This window comes from Candoia aspera, chromosome 6, assembly GCF_035149785.1.
Source record: "Candoia aspera isolate rCanAsp1 chromosome 6, rCanAsp1.hap2, whole genome shotgun sequence".
NCBI lineage: Eukaryota > Metazoa > Chordata > Lepidosauria > Squamata > Boidae > Candoia > Candoia aspera.
The window spans coordinates 22500522-22522046 of NC_086158.1; the positions used below are offsets into that span (position 1 = coordinate 22500522).

At 41.2% G+C, this 21525-nt stretch overlaps 1 protein-coding gene across 1 annotated transcript in view; it reads left to right on the forward strand.

Annotated features, from left to right (window-relative positions):
- The first annotated feature begins 5831 nt into the window (after positions 1 to 5831).
- VEPH1 (ventricular zone expressed PH domain containing 1) overlaps positions 5832 to 21525 on the forward strand; it is a 115566-nt gene continuing 99872 nt past the window's right edge. The window contains exons 1-3 of the mRNA XM_063307773.1: positions 5832 to 5969; positions 15386 to 15601; positions 18426 to 18600. Of these exons, the coding sequence (XP_063163843.1) occupies positions 5832 to 5969; positions 15386 to 15601; positions 18426 to 18600 (529 nt within the window). The remainder of the gene's footprint in view (positions 5970 to 15385; positions 15602 to 18425; positions 18601 to 21525) is intronic.

Below are 21525 nucleotides of genomic sequence, written 5' to 3' on the forward strand. Positions count from 1 at the left end.
GCCCTGACGGACCCCCGGCCCGGCATGTCCCGCTCCATGTGGAAGCTGCGCTAGCCAGACACTCTGAGGGAGGTGCACTCAGACGTGTTGGGGAGCCTGCTACCTGAGGGACCGGGGCTGGAGGACTCTGCCACACCGGACAGGACCAGGGTTTTGGAATCCAAGATTGAGTCTATGGAACACGTGCTGCACTCTATGTCGGCTGCCTTTGGGGACCTCGTAAAAATCGTCCGAGGTCCTGGAGCAATGGGGCCACCCAGCCTCCTGCCTTCCCTGTCACAGGCTGCAGAAAGAAGAAGCCAACCACAGGACTTTCCATCAGGTCCGCGGGGATCCACTCCCGTTGTGGGAGCCCCAAGTCGTCCATCAGGGGGGTCCCACATGTTGGAGGAACTCCCCGGGACTTCCCGGTAAAGTTTGATGGTGACCCCGCTAACTTATCTTTCTTTCTCACCAATGCCGCCAGCTACATGAGACAGCATGGCCACCTCTTTTCTTCAGAGGAAGAGAAGATCTCGGCAGCGGCCACGAAATTGAAGGGCAGGGCTGCGGACTGGTATGTCCAGCTGTCAGAGATTGGAGCACCAACCCTGGCAACTTTTGATACCTTCTTGGCTGCGCTGAAGCGCTATTTTGAGGATCCCTTGGCTAAAGAGAGAGCTAAGGATGCTCTTAAAGAACTCGTACAAGGCCAGAAGGCTGTTGCTGATTATGCTCTTGAATTCAAGGTTTTGGCGGGTAAAGTTCCTGAATGGTCCGAGGCCACCTTGATTGATAAATTTAAGGATGGCCTCAATCGCGAGGTCTTGTGCTGGGCGCTTGGGCGAGACGATCTGAACTCATTACATGACTGGATTTGCCTTGCTGGTAAGGCTGAACATGCCCAGAGCACCTTTATGATGGCCACCAAAGAAGACAAGTCTGCCACCACTACCAGGGCACCGTTCCTACCATCAACCTCTAGATGGGATACAGAGAGGCAATGCCGCTTTGTCCGGGGACAGTGCATCACCTGTGGAAAACCGGGTCACCGCGCCGTAGACTGCCCCAAGGCAAAGGCAACAGATTGTCCGTCCAAATTGCCACAGAAGACAACAAAGAAACCACTCAACCCTCCTCGCCGGTTGGCAGGGGCACTGGTGACTGCAGATGACAATGATGTCTACACACCAGGAGACACTTTGGCTGCTCTGGAACAGCCAGCGGAAAACGCTTTCCACCTGCCTTAACCAGTGCCGCGGGGCAGGTGGTGGAATCTGGGCGCAATTCCAACATGGTGAGTGCTGATTGCCCTATCCTCACTGTCAAAATTGAATTAGGATTTCAATTCAAGTCCGTAGTGGTCTGGGCTTTACTAGACTCAGGCTGTTCCAGATGTTTAATCCATCCTGACTTAGTCAAGGCATTGGATTTGCCCTGCTTCCGTCTTCCAAAGCCGCTGCGTTTTCAGCAGCTTGATGGCTCCACAGCAGGGGGGGGGGGCTGCCACCCAGTTTACTGGGAAAGTCGCTTTACGTATGGGGTCGCACTTCGAACTCATTCACTTCATCGTAACCCCAGTGGGAAATCCTTTAGTTGTGTTAGGGATTCCATGGTTCACCTCTCATAATCCCTACATCAATTGGAGGTCCTGCTCTATTACCTTTGAGGATGGCTTCTATCAAGCTCCTCTTCTGGGATGTTCCATGGCTATGACGGCAGGGAGAGCAGAGCTTGTTGATTCTCTAGCTCTCCCGTCCCCCTTAGAGGGTCTACCGGCTACGTACTCAGACTTTGCTGATGTGTTTGGGGAGGAGGAAGCCGACCAATTACCCCCCCATTGCAAGGCGGACTGCTCCATTGAACTTCTTCCTGACGCCCCCTTGCCGAAGCCAAAGATTTACCCCATGACTAAGAAAGAACTTACCGCATTGCAGGAGTTCATTGATAAAAACCTGGCTCGCAGCTTCATTGAACCGGCAAACTCGCCGGTTGGGGCTCCCATGTTGTTCCGGGAGAAGAAGGATGGCAGCCTGACTTTGCACCGACTATCGCAGGTTAAATTCCGCCTCACTCTCCAACAAGTACCCTCTGCCTCTCGTCAAGGACATGCTCACACATCTGTCCACTGGCAGGGTTTTCTCAAAGTTGGACCTCCGCAAAGCCTACTACCGGATTCGCATTCGGGAGGGGGATGAATGGAAAATGGCTTTTAATTGCCCATTGGGTTCTTTCCAGTATAAGGTTCTCCCTTTTGGTTTGGCGGGGGCTCCGGGGGTTTTCATGCAGCTGATCAATGAAGTTTTGCATGACCACTTGTTTAAAGGGGTTTTGGTGTATTTGGATGATGTCCTCATTTATACTAAGTCTTCGGCAGAGCACGAACGACTTCTTAAACAGGTTCTCACCAAGCTTAGGAATGCCAAGCTTTATGCTAAGCTTTCTAAATGTGAGTTCCATAAGTCTCGCTTGGATTACCTTGGTTACAGGATTTCGGATAAGGGCATTGAAATGGATCCTGTTAAGGTTCAGGCAGTGCTTAATTGGGAGTGACCCCGAACCTGGCACCAACTTCAAAGTTTCCTGGGGTTTGCCAATTTTTACAGGTCCTTTGTCAGGGGGTTCGCTGAAATTGCCCTGCCCCTAACTGATTTGTTGCGCACTAAGGGGGTGAGGGAAACCCGCAAGGTTAAGAACCCGGGGGCCATGCTCAGTTGGACTCCTGCATGTCAGGCTGCTTTTGATCAGCTGAAGGCTCTTTTTACTGAAGAGCCCATCCTCTCCCACCCTGACCCGGACCTTCTGTTCATCGTTCAGGTTGATGCCTCTGATTTTTCTATTGGAGCTATTTTGTTACAAAAGGATTCTGGCAGGCTTTTAAAGCCTTGTGCCTATCTTTCCCGAAAGTTTTCTGAAACGGAGAGGCACTGGAATGTTTGGGAGAAGGAGGCTTTTGCTGTTAAAGCTGCCTTAGAGGCATGGAGGCACCTGTTGGAAGGGGCTTCTTGCCCTTTTGAGGTTTGGACGGATCACCGCAACCTCGAAGCGCTCCATACACCCAGACGCCTCAGCCCAAAGCAGATTCGATGGGCTCAATTTTTCAGCCATTTTAATTTCCAGCTTAAATTTATCCCGGGGAAAAAGAATTGTTTCGCTGATGCCCTTTCCAGATTGCTGCAAGACGAGGGCCCAGTTTCCGATGTAATTGGCACTGTCCTGTCGGGACCACAATTGGGTCTGGTGGCTGTTACGTGTAGCAGCACTCGGGGCCAGCCTTCGTCTCCTTCATCTGCGATTCCACCGCTCCGCCCTCTGGTTCGCAAGCCGCCTCCATTGTCAGGAGGATTGCGCTCTGCTTTTGTTTCTGCACTGCGGTCTGACCCCTGGCTTCTTGCTAATCCTGACAAGGTGTCCCTTGAGCATGACCTCGCCTGGGTGGGGGGGCATTTGTATGTGCCTGACTCTCAACGTTCTGCTATACTGGCCCATTCTCATGACAGTAAGCAGACTGGTCACTTTGGTTTTCTCAAATCCCTCCATTTGGGCCGGAGACAATTCTGGTGGCCCACCCTGCAGAAGGATGTCAAGGCCTATGGGGCTTCCTGCCCTGTCTGCGCTATGTCCAAGCGTTCTGCTGGTAAACCGCAGGGGCTCCTACAGCCTGTGGTTGACCCTTCTCACCCTTGGGATATGATCTCCATGGATTTTATTGTAGACCTACCCCCCAGTCAAAAGAAGGCTGTCATTTGGGTGGTCAAAGACTATTTTTCTAAGCAAGCTCATTTTATTCCCTGCGCTTCCATTCCCTCGGCGCAGCAGCTGGCTAAGCTTTTCTTGGTACACGTGTACTGCCCATACAGCTGCCCCTCTCGTTTGGTGACCGATAGGGGCACACAATTTACCTCGAAGTTTTGGCGGGCTTTTTTGAAGCTGATTGGCACTGAGCAGGTGTTGTCAACCTCTTGGCATCCCCAGACAGACGGATCTACTGAGGTCCTTAATGCCACACTAGAGCAATTTCTTCGCGCTAACATAAACTACCATCAGGATGATTGGGTTGACTTGCTCCCTTTCGCTGAGGTCGCTTACAATAATGCCGTTCACCAAAGCACTGGGCAAACACCTTTTCGCATTGTTTCTGGTACGGATTTTGTTCCCATTCCGGAATTTCCCCAACCTCCCGCTCTGGCTGTGGCCGCCTGTGATTGGGGCTCTAAGCTGGCTGATTCCTGGCCTGTTATTCAGACCGCTCTTCGAGAGGCTCAAGCAGCCTATAAACTGCACGCTGATAAGCACCGCCGCCAGCAGCCCACTTTTCAGGTGGGGGATTTGGTCTATCTTTCTACGAAATTTATAACGTCTCCTCAGCCCTCTAAGAAGCTGGCTCCTAAGTTTATTGGACCCTTCCCTATTACTGCGGTGCTCAATCCTGTCACTGTTCGTTTGGATTTGCCTCATAATTTGAAGCGCTTGCATCCTCTTTTTCACTGCAGGTTGCTCAAGCCTGCTCAAGAGTCATCTCGCTGGCATCTCCGCCCGCCTCCCCCTCCACCGGTCATGATTGATGGGCAGCAACACTTCGAGGTCAAGGAGGTGCTCGACTCTCGCAGGCTTCGGGGATCTCTTCAGTACCTGGTCCGCTGGAAGCATTTTCCCCATCCTGAATGGGTTGCTGCACGCGATGTTCTGGCCCCTGATTTGATACGTGCTTTTCATGTTGCTTATCCTTCAAAGCCCTCTGCTTAAAGATTGGTTTTTTTGGGGGGGGGGGTATGTCATGTTCACCATTGCGGTGTTTCTGCATCGTAACGGTTCACTTGCCAAAGTGCTGATACGTGTCGCTGGCTGGGAGGGTGCTGCTGGGAACCTTGTACAATAAACAGGCTGGATTGTGCCAGAGAGGAATGTGTTTCGGCTATCTCTGAAATGTCAAGGTCTTTTTACCCGTTGATCAGCAGAGCTCGTTAGGAGCCCCTGGGAATGTGGGGTTGTACTGGATGTGAAGGAGGGGGTGGGCTGATGTTTGAAACAATGCTATTTAGTTTGAGTTTAGGTGCGCTTTTCTCATTCTCAGCTTTTTACCTGTTTGCACACTATTCTAAATAAACCCAGAACCTGAATTGTGATTTTGAGTCTGAGAGTTTTATTTGGATTAAGGCAATCATTACAATAACCTAATAAGTTATTATTAGAGAATAACTTTAGGGAATAACTTAAGGGCAACCTTAGGTTTCTTTCTTATGCTTTCTTGTTTTCCTGGACTAAGCCCATGCTTTTATGTATTAGCCTCTTATCATTACTGAGGGCTGCTTTGCTACATAAAACAGATATAAGCCAGTAGAGGCTATACATCCTTCATTTACTCTCCAAGCATCTCTCAGGCTACTTCTGTGCTGTGTTATGCTAGTGCAAATTGATGCAGTCACTAAACTATCCTCTGATGACAGAGTCTCTCTTATTCAGATGAGAATATTTCAGGTATGAAGCCAAGTGAAGATGGTCTATTTATAGTTTTGCTCCAAAACTTTAATATAACTACCCTTTCAAAAGTTCTAGATGGTATAACTAAGGATGGCAATGGAATATTAAAATACAAAATACATGATTAGCATCTCATGCTGTATAACTCATTATTTTTTCTTTTTAAAAATGTAATGGCTTACAAGTCACTACATCAAGGGGTTGTGTTAATTAGGTCCTTTGTTTCCCACAGGTCATGGCCAAAAAGGTCTCAACGTTTATAGAAACATTTATAGAAAAGGAATACGTGGCGGGTTATGGGTTTGCATATCACTACCCTTAACTGGAAGAAGTGCCACATACAGAATTCAGTCTCGTTGGCATAATCAACTATGCATCATCTCCTAAGACGTGTTTTGGAACAGAAAGATCTTTCACGTGCTGGGGAACTCTTTTCCTTAGACGATTCTGAAATAGAAGGATGCCTATCCGAAGCTCTTGAGCAAATCAAACTAATTAGTTCATCTCCTGTAAGTAGAACCTTCTGTGCTCTTTGCAAAGCAGAATATGGGTTAGGCTTAGGTGCAGAAGCTGAAGAAAATAGAATACAAATTTTCACCCTCAGTAAAGTGGGAACAGTTATGATCATTTTCAAAATGGTTGGGAAAGTAACACATCAGTGCGTCATCAGTGCCTGAAACAGGAGTCAGCAGAGAGCAAAATTATTTGAAAATGTTTTCTGTTTATTTAAATCATTACTATATTTATTCTTTAGAACCTTTTTATTAAAAAATCATGAATATTAATAATAATCCCCTGCTTTTAAGCAGTGGGTGAAAAGAAAAACAGTACTGACTGATTACAAGGATTGCAGAATATGGTAATAAAAATTAGAAATCAGGTATGATACAAAACAGTTCGGTGTTTAAGAAAAAATATTTTTCATGCAAAGTACAGTACGTTTGATATCTGGACCTTTAAACCCAAACATTAAATATGTCTTAGTGTTTCTTGTGATGACAGTATATATACTATGGCAGACATGTTCATTCAGAAGTTAAATGTGGGAGCTCTTACAGCCTTGTACAGAGGTTTAGGACTGCAACAATTACAGTGTAGTATTAAAGATGAGTACTTCGAAACAGAAGCCATTCACTCCAATGAGTCTCACTTTCCAGTGCATTTGCCTCCATGACAGCTCCCTAAAACATTGCAATATAAATGTATCTAATCTCATACAGGTAGTCCTCACTTACTGACTGCATTTGGGACCAGCAAGTTTGTTGCTAAGTGACACTGTTGTTAAATGAAATGTCACATTACTTACGACATCAGTTCCGCTGCAGTCATTAAGCGAATCACCACGGGTCATTAAGTGCGACATCATGTGACTGTGACTTGCAACTTCCTGCCAGCTTCCCCATTGACTTTGCTTGTCGGGAGGCAGCTGTGAAGGTAGCAAATGGCAATCATGTGACGGCAGGATGCTGTGACTGTCATAAATGTGAACTGGTTGCGAAGTACCCCTATTGCAATCATGTGACCATGGGGACCATGCACAAGTTCGAGGACAGGTTGTAAACCTGCTTTATCAACGCTGTTGTAACTTTGAATGGTTGCTAAACAAGGCAGTTGGTAACTGAGGTCTTCTTGTACTATCTTCTGACAGTAGGCAGAAGAGCTGTAGTTCAGTTGTAGTACAAAAATAGCATTGTGTTGATTGAGTTATTTTGGTACCATTTATTGTTTTGCTTTGATTTTACTTTTCTGTTGGCTTATATTTTTATCTGATCATTCTTCTATGAGTTTATAATTGTGAATCTTATTTTTTATAGTGTATTGCAATGTAAACTATTTATTGGTATATATGCAGAGCAAATAAATAAATATATGACATCTGGAGGGGTGTACTTTGGTACCTCTGCTTTGCAAGTACTATATGAAAACATATTCCAGGCTCTAGCAACCTTCTCTAGGATCCTTACTTATGAATAGCCATCTGAGCGCTAAGTGAGATCTTACATTAAATATTACTGCTGATAACATATATCTACTTCTGCTAGATGACACATGAATTGCACCAGTAATCTGATCTATGCCTCTTAGGATTTACTGCTACTGAGAAAATTTGGCAGACTGGCTGAAATGGCCATTGGCTTATTATATAATATTTATTTACATTTACATCCAGCATTTTCATCTATGACTGGTTGGCTTACAACATGATTTCAAAACAATACATCTTAGAAGAAGAATAAAACAATAAATTCTGTATTCCTTGATCAGTGTTAAAGGACATTAAAATTATCCTCATGATGAGCATTTATTGATTTTGGTGAGAGGTTCATGGGAAAATATATGTTCCAAGAATAGTTACTTACCAAGAATCTGTGCTTTTTTCCTGTTTTGAATTTTTTTCTTTCAAAAGTACCCGCTGCCCCATATACGGACGCATGCAGGCACACAGACATAAACACACACAAACTCTCCCTTTCAAATTTCAGCAGGAAACCTGTGGTAGCTTTGAAATATATGCGTGGAACAAAGAAGCCACCGAGGTCACTGCCAGAAATTATTGATACCATTGTTGAGTTCAGTGTAATTAATACATAGCATATAGAACAGGGTTTCTCAACCGGGATTCTGTGGAACCCAAGGGTTCTGCAAGAGGTCACTAGGGATTCCCTGGGAGATCATGATTTATTTAAAAAATTATTTCAGATTCAGGCAACTTCACATTAAAGAGGTAAGTTTCATTCTTTCTTTTTAGTTTAAGAACACTGTTAATGCATATAGACAGGCCTACATATGAAACAAATATAATAATTTTGTAACTTCTGGCCTACATTTGAGCCTGAATGTGCAGGGATTCCCTGAGGCCTGAAAAATATTTCAAGGGTTCCTCCAGGGTCAAAAGGTTGAGAAAGGCTGATATAGAACATCAGAGAATGTGAGGGGAAAGTTTGCACACAAATGTCCACTAGAGGGCAACAGTGATGTGGCACACTGGCATAAAGAAACTTTAAAAAATGATTTAAATGTTCAGAATGTGAGCCGTTTTCCACGACTGAGAATAGAATGCAAACTGTATGTATGTATGCATTCTTCAATATCTCACAATTCAGAAACATTTTCAAAAGTATAACATTCATAGTGCTGACACAGGAGAGAATAAATAACTACCACAAAGTTTGAAGGCTCACTGTTTCTATTAAAAATGTGTGGTTTGGAGTGTAACTGAGCAGTTTTTTTTAATAAGGCAAGTGGGGAAAAAAGCTAGGAAACCTTGGAGAGTGAGGTCTGGAAAAGGAAGCACTGTCAGTAGTATGAGGAAAAAGGAAAATGAAGAGAGGTTTGTGAAAAAGTAATGATCATTTATTTTATATATGAATAAAACAAACCATATATGCCCAAAAATACTATGCTAAAAACGGATAAATACCAGATACGGGGTTCAATAATCAGGTTTTTTTATTACCAGAAATTTTACAAAATATAGCATTTGTCCCACATCTGAGGATCCAGCCTTGTTTGTAGTTAGATATCTTTTCTAAGCTTCAAAGTCTTTTGAACCACACTGGTAATCTAATTATTCCTATACAATTACATTTTTTCAGTTTAAGGTCCTATCTTATTTCTTGAGCAATCCCGTATAGCTTATGCTAAGGTTTCTATCTCACAGCACCACATTTATGCTGCTGTTCCCAGCCAACTTTCCGTACAGTCACTTGCAGCCACAGGAGATGGAATGGGCAGTCTGGTGCTTGGGCCTGTGGTTGGGTGGGATGTTGGGGAATCTAGTAGATCCCTTCCCACTGTTGCTACAGCTCTGGACTTGGTGCTGTTTCTACAGGCCTGCTTCTTGAGGCTGCTGTCACCCTGACCTATATCTGGATTGCCAGCACTCCAGGTTTAATTCCCTGGAGAGACTGCCCCTGCTCTGGGCTTCTACTGAGAACTTGGTGTCCTTTCATGTTCCTGAGCTGTTCCTTCCACCCTGCCACCAGTCTCCATTCTTCACAGTTGCTTCTATTCTCCTCAACTTTGGGGGTTCAGCTGTCCATCACTTCTCAGCTTTCTTCTCTCTTCTTTCAATTGTCTTCTTTCACAACCCCTCGCATCTTCTTCTGCAGCCTAGTCCTTTTTCTAAAGAGCTGGTTTGACTGATAGTCCAGGGTAGAATCCTTAAATATGAAATGGAAAGAGGGGTGCAGCTAATTCTATTGCAGCTCATCTTTTTAGATATTCAGATATTTTAACTTAAATGAAATTATTTAAGCCCATGCTCAACATAGGCTACTAAATACAACTTTTGCAAGCTTCCCCTAAGAATCTGGTTATTTTTGGAAACTGAACATTGGATTAGACTGCCCCTTTCAGTCTGATGTAGCAGTCTGATTTACATAGGCTTGTCATAAATGACAACTGATAAACTATGTTTGAGTGCAAGGGTACTACGATAGTGAGCTTTAATTACTAAATAACCTTTGTGTTGAATTCAATTCTTTGTATAAAAACAAGTAACTATAAAAGTGCAAGCAGCAGAAAGGAAAGACAAGGGAATCAAATTATTATATTTGCTTGGTTCATTATTTTCAATTTCAATTGTCCATCACAGAATCCTAGAGTTGGAAGGGGCCTCAGAGGTAATCCAATCCACACCCCTCACCCATGTAGGATCCACTAGAGCATCTCTGATATCTAACCTCTGCCTAAAGATCTCTAGTGAAGGAGAACACACCATATCATGACACATACTTTTTCTTCCTGTCCTGGACAGGCCTACTTCTAATTAGTTGTAGATCCAAATTGCTAGTGAGGTCCAGGTCACAACAGAACTGGAAACTCTTCTGCTATTGGCAGCCAAACAGTTGCCAAGTTTCTATATTGCTGCTAGTGTTTTCTGTCCAGTTGGAAAATGTTCTCCACACTTAATGCTTCAGGGACCAGAGTTGTTTATACAATATTTACAAGTGGGGCTTCAGTTCCATCTGGGGCAGCTGGACTGCTTTCACTCTCAGAATGGCACTGGATCTGTCACTGTTTAACAGCATTCTGAAAATCACTTTTGTCCCCCACACCACCATGAAAAACTCTGTGTCAAACCTTCTGATAACACTTAAACCAGATCTGCTTCAGAGCCTGTTTCCTGTAATATAATGGGTGGAAAGATTTCTGGAGCTGAGATGGTACAGGATTATTGCCAGTGAAGGCCAAGGATTTGGATTAACTCTCTTCGGTAAAGCACTTCGGTCCTGCAACAACATAGCTTTTGTAATCCACAGAAAATCATAAATTAGACCACTCAGTTGTAGTTGATAACTATGAGTACAGTTTCTGTGATTTGTCCTTTATGCTCGTTAGAAAACTGATGTAGATAACCTCAGAAAACTCCTGTATAAGAAACGTGCAGTTCTCAAATTATCCAAATCCAGAGTATAAGGGCCAGTAGGTCCTACTATTGAGTCCATGACCATCAAGCTTTAACCTCTAAGGTTAGCTAACCCCAAGCTTGGTTCCATCAAGATCCTACATATTCATTATTAAATGTCTCATGTTCCATCAAGCCATCGTATCAGTATCAGCAGCAGAGTTAGAACGAATTTCTGAAAAGAATGATTGTTAAACACTAGACTAAATGCCTGCCAATTTAGTTCTCAGCAGAGGAGGTACAGTCAGACTGGGGCTGTCCTTGGAACAAGTTGTCTCATTCCTGGGTTTTCACTGAAATGCTGACCATCCTGTCTCATCCTTGATTGCAAACCAGTCTTGCAAATTTCCTGACTTGTCTAAGTATGTTAGGACAGGACCAAGGATTAGCTTCTTTCTCACATATTGTAAGGATCTCACCACCACTGGGCCTGCCCCACTCAGTCAAGATAGCTCAGGGTGGTGCAGCAGTTATTGCTTTCCATTATACTTGCTGCTGCCGTTTTCTTTGTCTCCCTTCGACTGGAGATCTAGGAACAAGGCCAAAGAATAAAAATGCCTCCCCTTTTCTCTTAATTGACAAACACAACGACAGTTTAACCCCAGTTCAGTGGTGATCAGTTTGGGCCTCCTGAGGTGTATTACTAGATTACAACCCCTCTCCCTTGAGATATAAACTGGCACCAAAAATGCCAGTTAAAATATTATTTAGTTTAATAAGACACACAGCAGCAGAAGTGGTTGTGTGTTAGGCTTAGCGAAAAACAAGCAGCATTTACAGAGTAAATGTAAGCAAAGGAATCATGCATAGGACCATCAAAAATGGAATTTAGCCTTAGGGGAAATGGCTTAATTAGAAATCAGACAAGACTTTGAACATATCCAAAATAAAATCAGATCTCTAAAACACACTAATTACTTATTGCCCCTAGAAGTTTATATGTGTTCCTGAAAGAATTACAGTCCACAAACTGTGAGCTTCAAGTTGTTTTCTTCCATCCCATCTGTTCTGCTCCCAGGAAGATTCAAAGAACAAAAAAAGCATCCAGCAAACTCCTTCCTGTATATTTAACCACTAGGGGTGGGGGCAACAGTAGTGTTTTCTCAAGAATTTAGGCAAATGTCCCTCCTTGGTTTCCTAGTTAGTGGGAAAAGAATTAGGTTACAGTCACTTGTGTGTGTGTTCTGTTCTAAAAGGGATCTCTGAAGTGTGTACTGCTAGAAGTGCTTATTACATGAAGATGCTGAGTGGAAGGCAAAAGGAAGAGGGGCCGACCAAGGGCAAGGTGGATGGATGATATTCTAGAGGTGACGGACTCGTCCCTGGGGGAGCTGGGGGTGTTGACGACTGACAGGAAGCTCTGGCGCGGGCTGGTCCATGAAGTCACGAAGAGTCGGAAGTGACTAAACGAATAAACAAAAACACTCATCTTTATTATTGGAATTCCTTGCTTTTTATCATTTTCTAAGGACAGAATTATATGAACTTTTTAGTATGGTATTAATTTGCTTATTTAACTGTTAGACACGCCATATAAACCTTTAGGAGAATTCTCAGGGTAATTTAGTTAAAATAAAAATTTAAAAAAGTTAAATTGTAAGTAAAACAATGACAGTAGTAATAAAAAATGAATAAAAATGAAAGAAGCAAGATTTTTAAAAAAGGTAAAATCAGGTAGCAGAGTAAATTTTTCTTTTAAAGACTCTGACACAGGAAGTGCAGTATTTAATGCTAAGATGGCAAAAGGATAAATAAACTTCAAGATTTCAATGGGGAGAACATTCCACAACTGAGCTGGCATTGGCCCCTCTTCCTGGTAGCCATTCACCCGTTTAAAGATAAGGATTGCACATTTGTTTTGCCCTACTCCAAGAATTAAGCAATGTTAGGACAAAGACCCTGACTGTTCATTGGAAGGACAGATAACTGAAGCAGAAGCTCAAATACTTTGGCCACCTAATGCAAAGAGAAGACTCACTGGAAAAGACCCTGATGCTAGGAAGGGCTGAAAGCAAAAGGAGAAGGGGATGGCAGAGGATGAGATGGTTAGACAGCATCACCGATGCAATGAACATGAATCTGAGTAAACTCCGGGAGACAGTTGAGGACAGGAAGGCCTGGCGTGCTATGGTCCATGGGGTCACGAAGAGTCGGACATGACTTAACAGCTGAACAACAGGACAAAGACAAAGGCACAGGAACACTGCCTTCTCCAGCTGTAGAATTATAGAACAAAGGAGTGAAGGAGTTTTTAGCTGCACATAGAAACATCTGGTGCAAGCAGATGCAGCCCGATCCTAGAAACCAGGACTGAACAGTGCCAACTGTGTTTAGCAGAGGCTAAGAGCTTCCTATACTTAAGGTCTCACATGAAAACAGGCTGGTGCTGGAACAGCTCTCCTTGACAGCACAGCCTTGTATGCTTTGTATTTCATTTTAAATCATGCTGTGGCTAACTCTTGCTGGAAACTTTCTCAGGAACCTCAATCATTGCTTGACTTTGACGAATACTGCCTTGCCCCATAAACTTTAGCTGCCTGTAGCAACTCTCTTTCCTTTGACCTCAGGCTACCTTGGCAGCCAAACCTTTGCCTACCTGAGGTGGCCAGGATACATTGATGGGCTGTCAGACAAATAATTAAAACATTTTAAAAGTTTATATTTCAAATAAATTAAGACAATGTGAAATTAGAGAAATAAGACCTAGAAATTAGAATCTGATCACCTCAGTGACATAGCTATAATTTTGCCACATTCAAGGAAATGGAATTGTACTGGTCTGATAAAAGTAACTATGCATAAAGTAACTCAGAATTGCCTAGGTACGTCATCAGATAGGGAGTTATAAAATGGGGTCTTGCTTCCTTATAGAAGGTGCATTATAACAGTACATAAGCAATTGATTCAATAGATGCTTCTCTACAAGGGCACAATAAAGGATTTTTTTTTTTGGATTCACCCTCAAGATCAGCAGCTGGGATGACACTGAAACATGCTAATGTTAGTGTTCTTCAGCATTTAGGAAAAGTTTTTTGATTTAAGTGTCTTGCCAACCCAAACAAAGGGACATGTCTCCTCAGGAACACATTTCTGTGTAGGGCAGATTGATCCAATTGGGCTTCCAAATATTGAGCAGCTTACATAAATGCAGTAATTGCTCAAACATAGCTCATCATAAGAATGGCCACTCTTGAAAATCCATAATGTTGCAATGGGATGTCCTTTTCCATGTTGATTTATAATTGTCTGTAAAGAGCCAAAATATTCTAGAGGTGACGGACTTGTCCCTGGGGGAGCTGGGGGTGTTGACGACCGACAGGAAGCTCTGGCGTGGGCTGGTCCATGAAGTCACGAAGAGTCGGAAGCGACTAAACGAATAAACAACAACAAAGAGCCAAAAGCCTAGACCTTTAACCAGTGGGCAATAATACATGTTTATGCCTCTGCCTTTCTCCTTAATACCACATTAAGCATACAAGGGAGCACTTGAAATATCTATATACTACTAAAACTCTTATTGTGTTTATCTGTTTGTCTGTTTGTACCTTCAAGTTAGCCCAAACAGTGCATTATACTGCAACAATTTTTGAATCAAGGCACCTAAAATCCACTAATTTAAAGAACGTGTAAAAAATCCAGGACCCATTACAATGTTCACACCAGTTTTATTCACAAAGTTGTGGCCGTTGCAGCATCCCTGTGGTCACGTGATCATGATTTCTGATGCTCCCTGCCAGTTTCCCACAAGCAAAGACAATGGGGAAGCTGGCAGGAAGTAGGAAGTTGCTCCCGCTCCCACTGCTTTTTTGCCCATCCGTGGTCATTCTGTTTCTCTGTTTAGATAAGTAAATATTGACTTATTATAGAAGTTTGTTTGCCACTACAATTATTTTTCTACTTATGATATATACTCTTCTTAGATGATCATGGGACCATCCAGCATATGGTCAGCCTAAAATTTAATGCTCATTCTGGTCACATCAGACTGAACTATCTTTCTCTCAAAGGATGACTTAATGGGTCACAGGGTTGTCTAGAAGTTCTTAAAAGTTTGGATGGGGCTTTTTCCAGACAGGCAAAGGAGCTATTTGGTCCCAACTGAGCACCAAACGAAATTTGCATGTGCTGTGCCCTTCTGGCAAAGTGGAAGTATTCTATAGCTGCCACTGATTTTGCGGCATTTTGGATTACATAGTTTCATTGTGTGCTGTGTTTGGCAGAGCTATGAAAAACCACACCAAATATTTAAAGATTTTAACTGGTTCTGTTGTCTGGCCATTTAATCACCAGGCATACACTCAAGATTACTTTACAAAAATTAAGATGTTGGTTTTAGTGTAGTTGATCTCAAGTGCTTCCGTGCTTTAGTGAGCCAGGATTCACAATGATGCAGCCTTCCTGCCAGTCTGAATGCTAGGCAGCGTGAAGTGTGAATAAACAGCTTCCCTCAGGTATGGGCTTTAGGACAGATGATCAGGAGATTCTTCAATTGCTATCATATTTTGTCTTAATCAGGACTACCAGATGAATGACAATGACCAAGCAGTTGTGGAAATTTGTATCACTCGAATTACTTCAGCCATCAGGGAGACAGAATCCATAGAGAAGCACGGGAAAGCTCTTATTGCTCTTTGGGAGTCATGTCTAGAGCACAATCTGAAACCTTTTTGTAAAGATGAAGACACACCACATGCAAAGATTGCTTCTGATATTATGAGCTGCATTTTGCAGGTAAGAATGTTTTGCCCAGTGATGTACCTTTTGAGAGAATGTTGATACGTTCTGGGTCTTTTTTTGGGGGGGGGGGGTAACAGAGCTGCACACAAATAGCCTTTAGAGATTCTCCACCAAATTTATGAGTAGAAAAGTTGGGTGGATGAATTGTCCATTTTTTTTTCCAAGGGAAGCAGAAATTATCTAACAATTTCTCATGGGCAAGATTCCTTTTGTGGTTACAGTAGTAGATGTACTGAAAAAGCAACTGGGAGAAGTTTCCTCCTGATATATTTCCTTGAAATAGAATGGAAGCATGGGAAGCCACAGAAAAGTAAAATATCCATATTGACCACCTGGCCACCTTATAGCAAAATAAATTCAAGGATACTCCATCCATGAGAATTCCTCTGAAATTTTCTTCTCCTTTGGAAGAATGGCTAAAGTAGACTTTCTTTAATAAAAAAAAATCATGAAAAGTATTTTCTAGGGATGTGTTCTGCACTACAGTCTGAAGCTCAAAAGGTGTTTTGGAATTGGTGTGGGTATACACATTACACCTCTTGATGCCTCCTTAAAGAACCTGCAATGGTTTCTGGGCTTGCACAATAGCCATGTGATCTCTGGAAAATGTGGGTTTGGGTTAAGGAGGTACTGTCTGCATGGTCAACCCTGTTGATGCTACCTTGACTCAAATACATATTTTTCGGAGATTGTGTGATTACCGTGTAATCCTGGGGAGGGAAATGCAGCTGACCAAGGCCCATCCATGCCTGCTCCAAAGGACATTTTCAACTTCAGATCCAAAGCGCTGGACATTCCTGCTATTTTCGAAGCAGTCTGAATACTACTTTTTACGTATGCGTTCAGAATGATATTATGTATTCTAAGTAGTCAGATTTATATTTCAGATTAACAATTTCCTGCTGTATGCAAAAAACTCAGAAATTTGCAAGCAGAACTATATATTATTTGTGTCAATGAAAATGTCATCTGTATGTTCAGTACTTCCAATCTGTGATTTGTAAGAATTTTTACGTATGACCTGATATCATTAAGTTGTGCATGGTCCCCTGTACATAAGTAGCTGTTCTATAAAGATAAATACATCACTTGATGACTGGCTTTGGAGTAAGTTTTACCACACATTTGAAGGTTTAAGAAGAATATTCAGGCACTATTTTGATGGTATCCATACATAAGATAAGCTTCTGCTATTATTCCGGAGTCAAATTATTCAGTCACAATCTCTCATTAAATTGCATTATATGATGAGAAAAGAAGCAAAATCCATACACAGGGCCATGTACAGTTTTATACCAATTGATACATTCATCTTGATTCTAAAATTGCAAACCTGAGATGATTTGAAGAAACGGATTGGGCCAAATCCCACTACATATCACTATAAAATGCACTACATATCAACAATATGTTAATGAATGTAATTAGAACAGAAAACAATTTATTTGCTCCTTTGGAGGGCAAGGCATGAGACTGAGCTAAAAATGCATGTTAATTTATTAAATGTGTATAGCGTGAACTAACATCAACCAAGGTTTTTTTTTCTAGTTATCATATCTGTAGTAATATTTAGTTGTCCATCTAATCTGAGGAATAGAATTGTAGCTAGTTTTAATCCTGTCATTACTAAAGTTTGTATTAGTAATGGGGTTTTTTGCTATGTTGACTAGTTCAGGAGTACTGAATACTAAAGCCTTGTTTTATCTTAAAATCATATTAATGTCTTTTCATTCAAAGGGAAACAACATATAATTAGAAACCTGGTTCATGTCAATGGAGTACAAACTAAAACTCTTTATAGGCCCAATGATTTTTATTTTAGCTTCAGAACTCTAGGACCAGGTCCAAGTATGCATTTTAACAAATTTTAAAATCTAGGTCCTAGACAGATGTTGATTTTCAAAACTGTAGCTCTTTAATAAAGAGAACAAGACTCCATTGTCTTCATTTTATTCTAAAGGCTCTTTTGACTAATATATATTAACTGCCATCAACTCCGTTGTCATTGTCCAAAATATATGTGATCAAAAGCTTTCCCCAATTTTATTAGGTTGTCTATTTTTTTTTGTTATAGTGTTATTGCAGGTCTGTCAAGGCAGAACATAGAAAACTCATGATTAGTTGGAAGTATAGTAAAATAATAAGTCATAGGAGACCCAAAAATCCAGGAAAGAGCAAACTAAGCCAGCAGCGTTAAGATGGTTTCACATATCATGCTAAGCTACAGTTCAGTTTGTTTGTAGCCTAAGCAAGGTATGGCGTACAAACTCAGCCACTATGGCTTGTTAACCATGAATTATGATTTAGGGTGTTTTGTGTATCCAGACAGAAGCCTTTTAATATCGGTGTTCCAGTTTTTTGTGATGAACAGTCTTTAACTGGCCTGTTTTAAAATCTTCCCAAATAATTTTTTATCAGGCACTTAATGTTAAGGAATGAGCAAGGAAGACACAGCCCAATTTCCTTCTCTGACATGCTGATGAGAGCTGCTTCAAGAGTCTTTCTTCCTTTCCTTAGCCTCATTCCTTAAACTGTGTGGTTGTCAACTCCTTCCTCAGGGTCCTTGTCAAACAAACAACCTTATTTCAACTGACTTGCTCACTGTTAAAGACAGCCAGTTCATGTTTTATCCTTAAAGAAATAGAACAACATGACATTCCATAACACACCTTTTTGTTTATATAACATTGTAGTAAAGGTAACTCAGAATAGTTCGAAAACTTGTGATATTTTCAGATGCAATAATAAGAACACCTAGGTGAATATGGATGCAATAGTTTGTAACTCTGTTTTTGGGTGCTGTTCTTTTCCCCAATAGAATTATAATCGTCCTCCCATCATAGCATTAGCTGTCCCGGTGGCAGTGAAGTTTCTCCAGAGAGGTAACAAAGAATTGTGCAGGAACTTATCCAGTTATCTCTCTCTTGCTGCAATTAGCAAAGCAGAGCTGCTTGCTGAGCACACAGAAACTATTGTAAAAAGTATCCTGCAAGGTAAGAAATACCTGTACAGCACTGCATTTGATTTGTATGCTTCTATTCCTACCTATGCTTGGTAGGCATAAGGAAAAGATAGCATCTGTAGAGAATCAGGGAAATGACCTTGAGAGAGATAGGCAAGAACAGTTATATAAGCCAAGAGGACTGCAACATTCCGTAAGTCCTGGGAAAGATAATATTCTGAGGAGACTCAGGTAGGCTCCTCCCTGATTCATTGGGTGGAGAGATAAAGTACAGTACAACCAGGCTTGCAAGATTCTGTTACTATAGCCCCTCTCAATAAAGCACAATTCTAATCTTCCTGTGGCATCTTTTCCTGATCTAGTCTACCCCAAAGGACTGTCAGCATCCCATTTTGAAACGTTCATCCTAAGGAAACAAAAAGAATTACCATGGAGAGTCTGTTACCTGTAGTCATGTCAGCTGAGAGATTATGAAAACTGAAATCCCAAACATCTGGAGGCACTAGTGTGTGGGAAGTGCCTGTATAATATAAGCACTAGCTTGTTCAGTAGAATGCATTATCCATTCCATTTGGAGGCCCCTGTATTTTTGTGGTAATCCATGGCATTTATCTTGTAATATGTTCGATTGGTTTTTTTTAACCTGCCTTTATTTTTGGCCAACTCAAGGCATTGTGCATACCTAATGCTCCCACATTCTATTTTCCCCACAACAACAACCCTATGAGGTGGGTTGGACAGAGAGAGGGTGACTGGCCCAAAGACACCCAGCCAGCTTTCATGCTTAAGAGAAGTCTAGACTATTTTGTTTTTGAAGAATAACTTCTGAGAGAACAACTAAAATGCTAAAATAAGTCCTTCATAATCTTCACTGTTCCTAGTTCTGGCATCTATTTTTTTTGAGATTGTTCTGCTGTTAGAGACAGGATTTTATAGAAAACAAATTCAAGGGAAAAGGGCCCCCTTACATTCTGATCTAGTGCTTGCTTTGTATTCTGAACACCCTAAAGAAAATAATATGTAATATCAATCTGATAAAGGATTTTTTATTTACAGCTCAATTTTATAAAAATAATTTCAATAAGGTCAATACAAAATCAGTTTATTTTACAATATAATACAGCTATATCAATTTCAAACCAGAAAACTGCAATCATCTGAATTCAAGGTAGGCTTTCATAAAAAGTCCCTTGGACAAGATGCTAGCTTTATGAAGATACACACACTAGTAACAAAAACAGAAAAAAGTTATTGTTTCATAATATTTAAATAGTTCAGTTGTACAATTCACATTAAAAAAATAAAGCCTACAAACAAGAGGGTCCCATAAGACAGCATGGCTTCCTTCATCTTCACTTCTTCGCTGTCAACTATGAACTCATTAAGAATGTTGATTGACAATATCTTTGTCTGAATATTCAACATAAGCCTATATTTTTACTCAGTTCTTACAGTAGTTTCTTGTTCATTGTTGACATAAAGCTGTTAGCACTTTATCTGCCTCTTCTTCTGCAATTTTAAATAGTTCAATGCGTATTTTATCTGAGTCTAGTGCTTTTTCATTTGACACCTGGTTGATTGGCTTTTATAACTTACTTCCTAGAAGAGTCAGTACTTAAATATATTCTACACATATTTATGTCATTCTGTGCTACCACTCTATAATACTATAAATGGTTTATATCTTTCCATCTTCCTTTAATCTCTTTTGCCTCCATTAGATCTCCTGCACAGTTCTACTTTAACTGTAATTTATTACAGTTATTTTTCTGATCTTTTTAAAATCTCTCATTTTTTCTCTTGTTGATTTCCTCTATAACTGACTGAGATATCTTTCCTTATCTTTCTTCTTTGAAAGTTTATGCTTAGCCACTGTACACCCTTCCTTTTGACCAATGCTTTTATGCTTCATCTGCCCCTGGCTATCACGATAGCTTGCTCTGAAAGCCACTCAGACTTTTCTGCTTTGACGTTTTGGGAAGATTTTGTTCCACTTCAGTTTTCACAGTGTCTCTTATCTATTTGCATAACTCCTCAGATTCTCTCTTGCATAAATTAAGCATACTGATTTATTCTCTGTATTGATTTTATATTATGACTATGTGTCTCCAAGTCCAATCTTGCTGGCACACCTATTTTTAAACACTTTTTAATGTTTAACCTATGCATTTGGCACTGCATGAATTCGACATGGTGTGTTCTATAATATGCCCTTGGAAGTAATCTGGCTGAGGAGATTGCACTTCTTTTTCCTATATTATAGCAAGTTTTATTCTGTTGTTTTCAATCCACTGATGTACATGTGTTATTTGAAGCAGGTGTTGCCCACAAACAAAGAATTATCTTTGCAAAAACTATATTAAACTATTTATTGTATCGAGTTTAAAAAGTCACCCGATGGAGATATTACCTCTCCTGCTGTTACATTTAGCACCTCTTGCAAATTATGATATACTTCCTTAATATCTTCTTCTGTTGTGTTTGAAATAGCAGCATACACTTGTATAACATAGATGTTCTTTCAGTTAATATATGCTAATTCTAATAAATATGAACCTATTGTTTATTGGTTTATAGCCAGCACATATTTAGTGATATTCTTTTGGGGTCTCATTGCCATTCCATTCCTTTGTATGGGCTCATGCCCTGAATCGTATATCACTTTATCATCTGAATTAAGGTGATCCATTTCAGTCTAAGTTCATTTATTCCTAAAACATCTAATTTAGTGTGTTTCATTTCCACTTTAACAGTTTCAAGTTTTGTTTGGCCCATGCTTCTTACATTCTCTGTTTTAATTGCTAATGTTGTTGTAAAATGAGGAACTTCTCTTTCAGTTCTGACCACAACAGTGACCAGACTTCTTTGTCAGTTTGGTTTAGCCATGTCCTCAGCATCAGATCTACTAGTAAAAATTCAACTTTCTTTTCAGTTGCTAGAAGAGTTCCCCCCCACC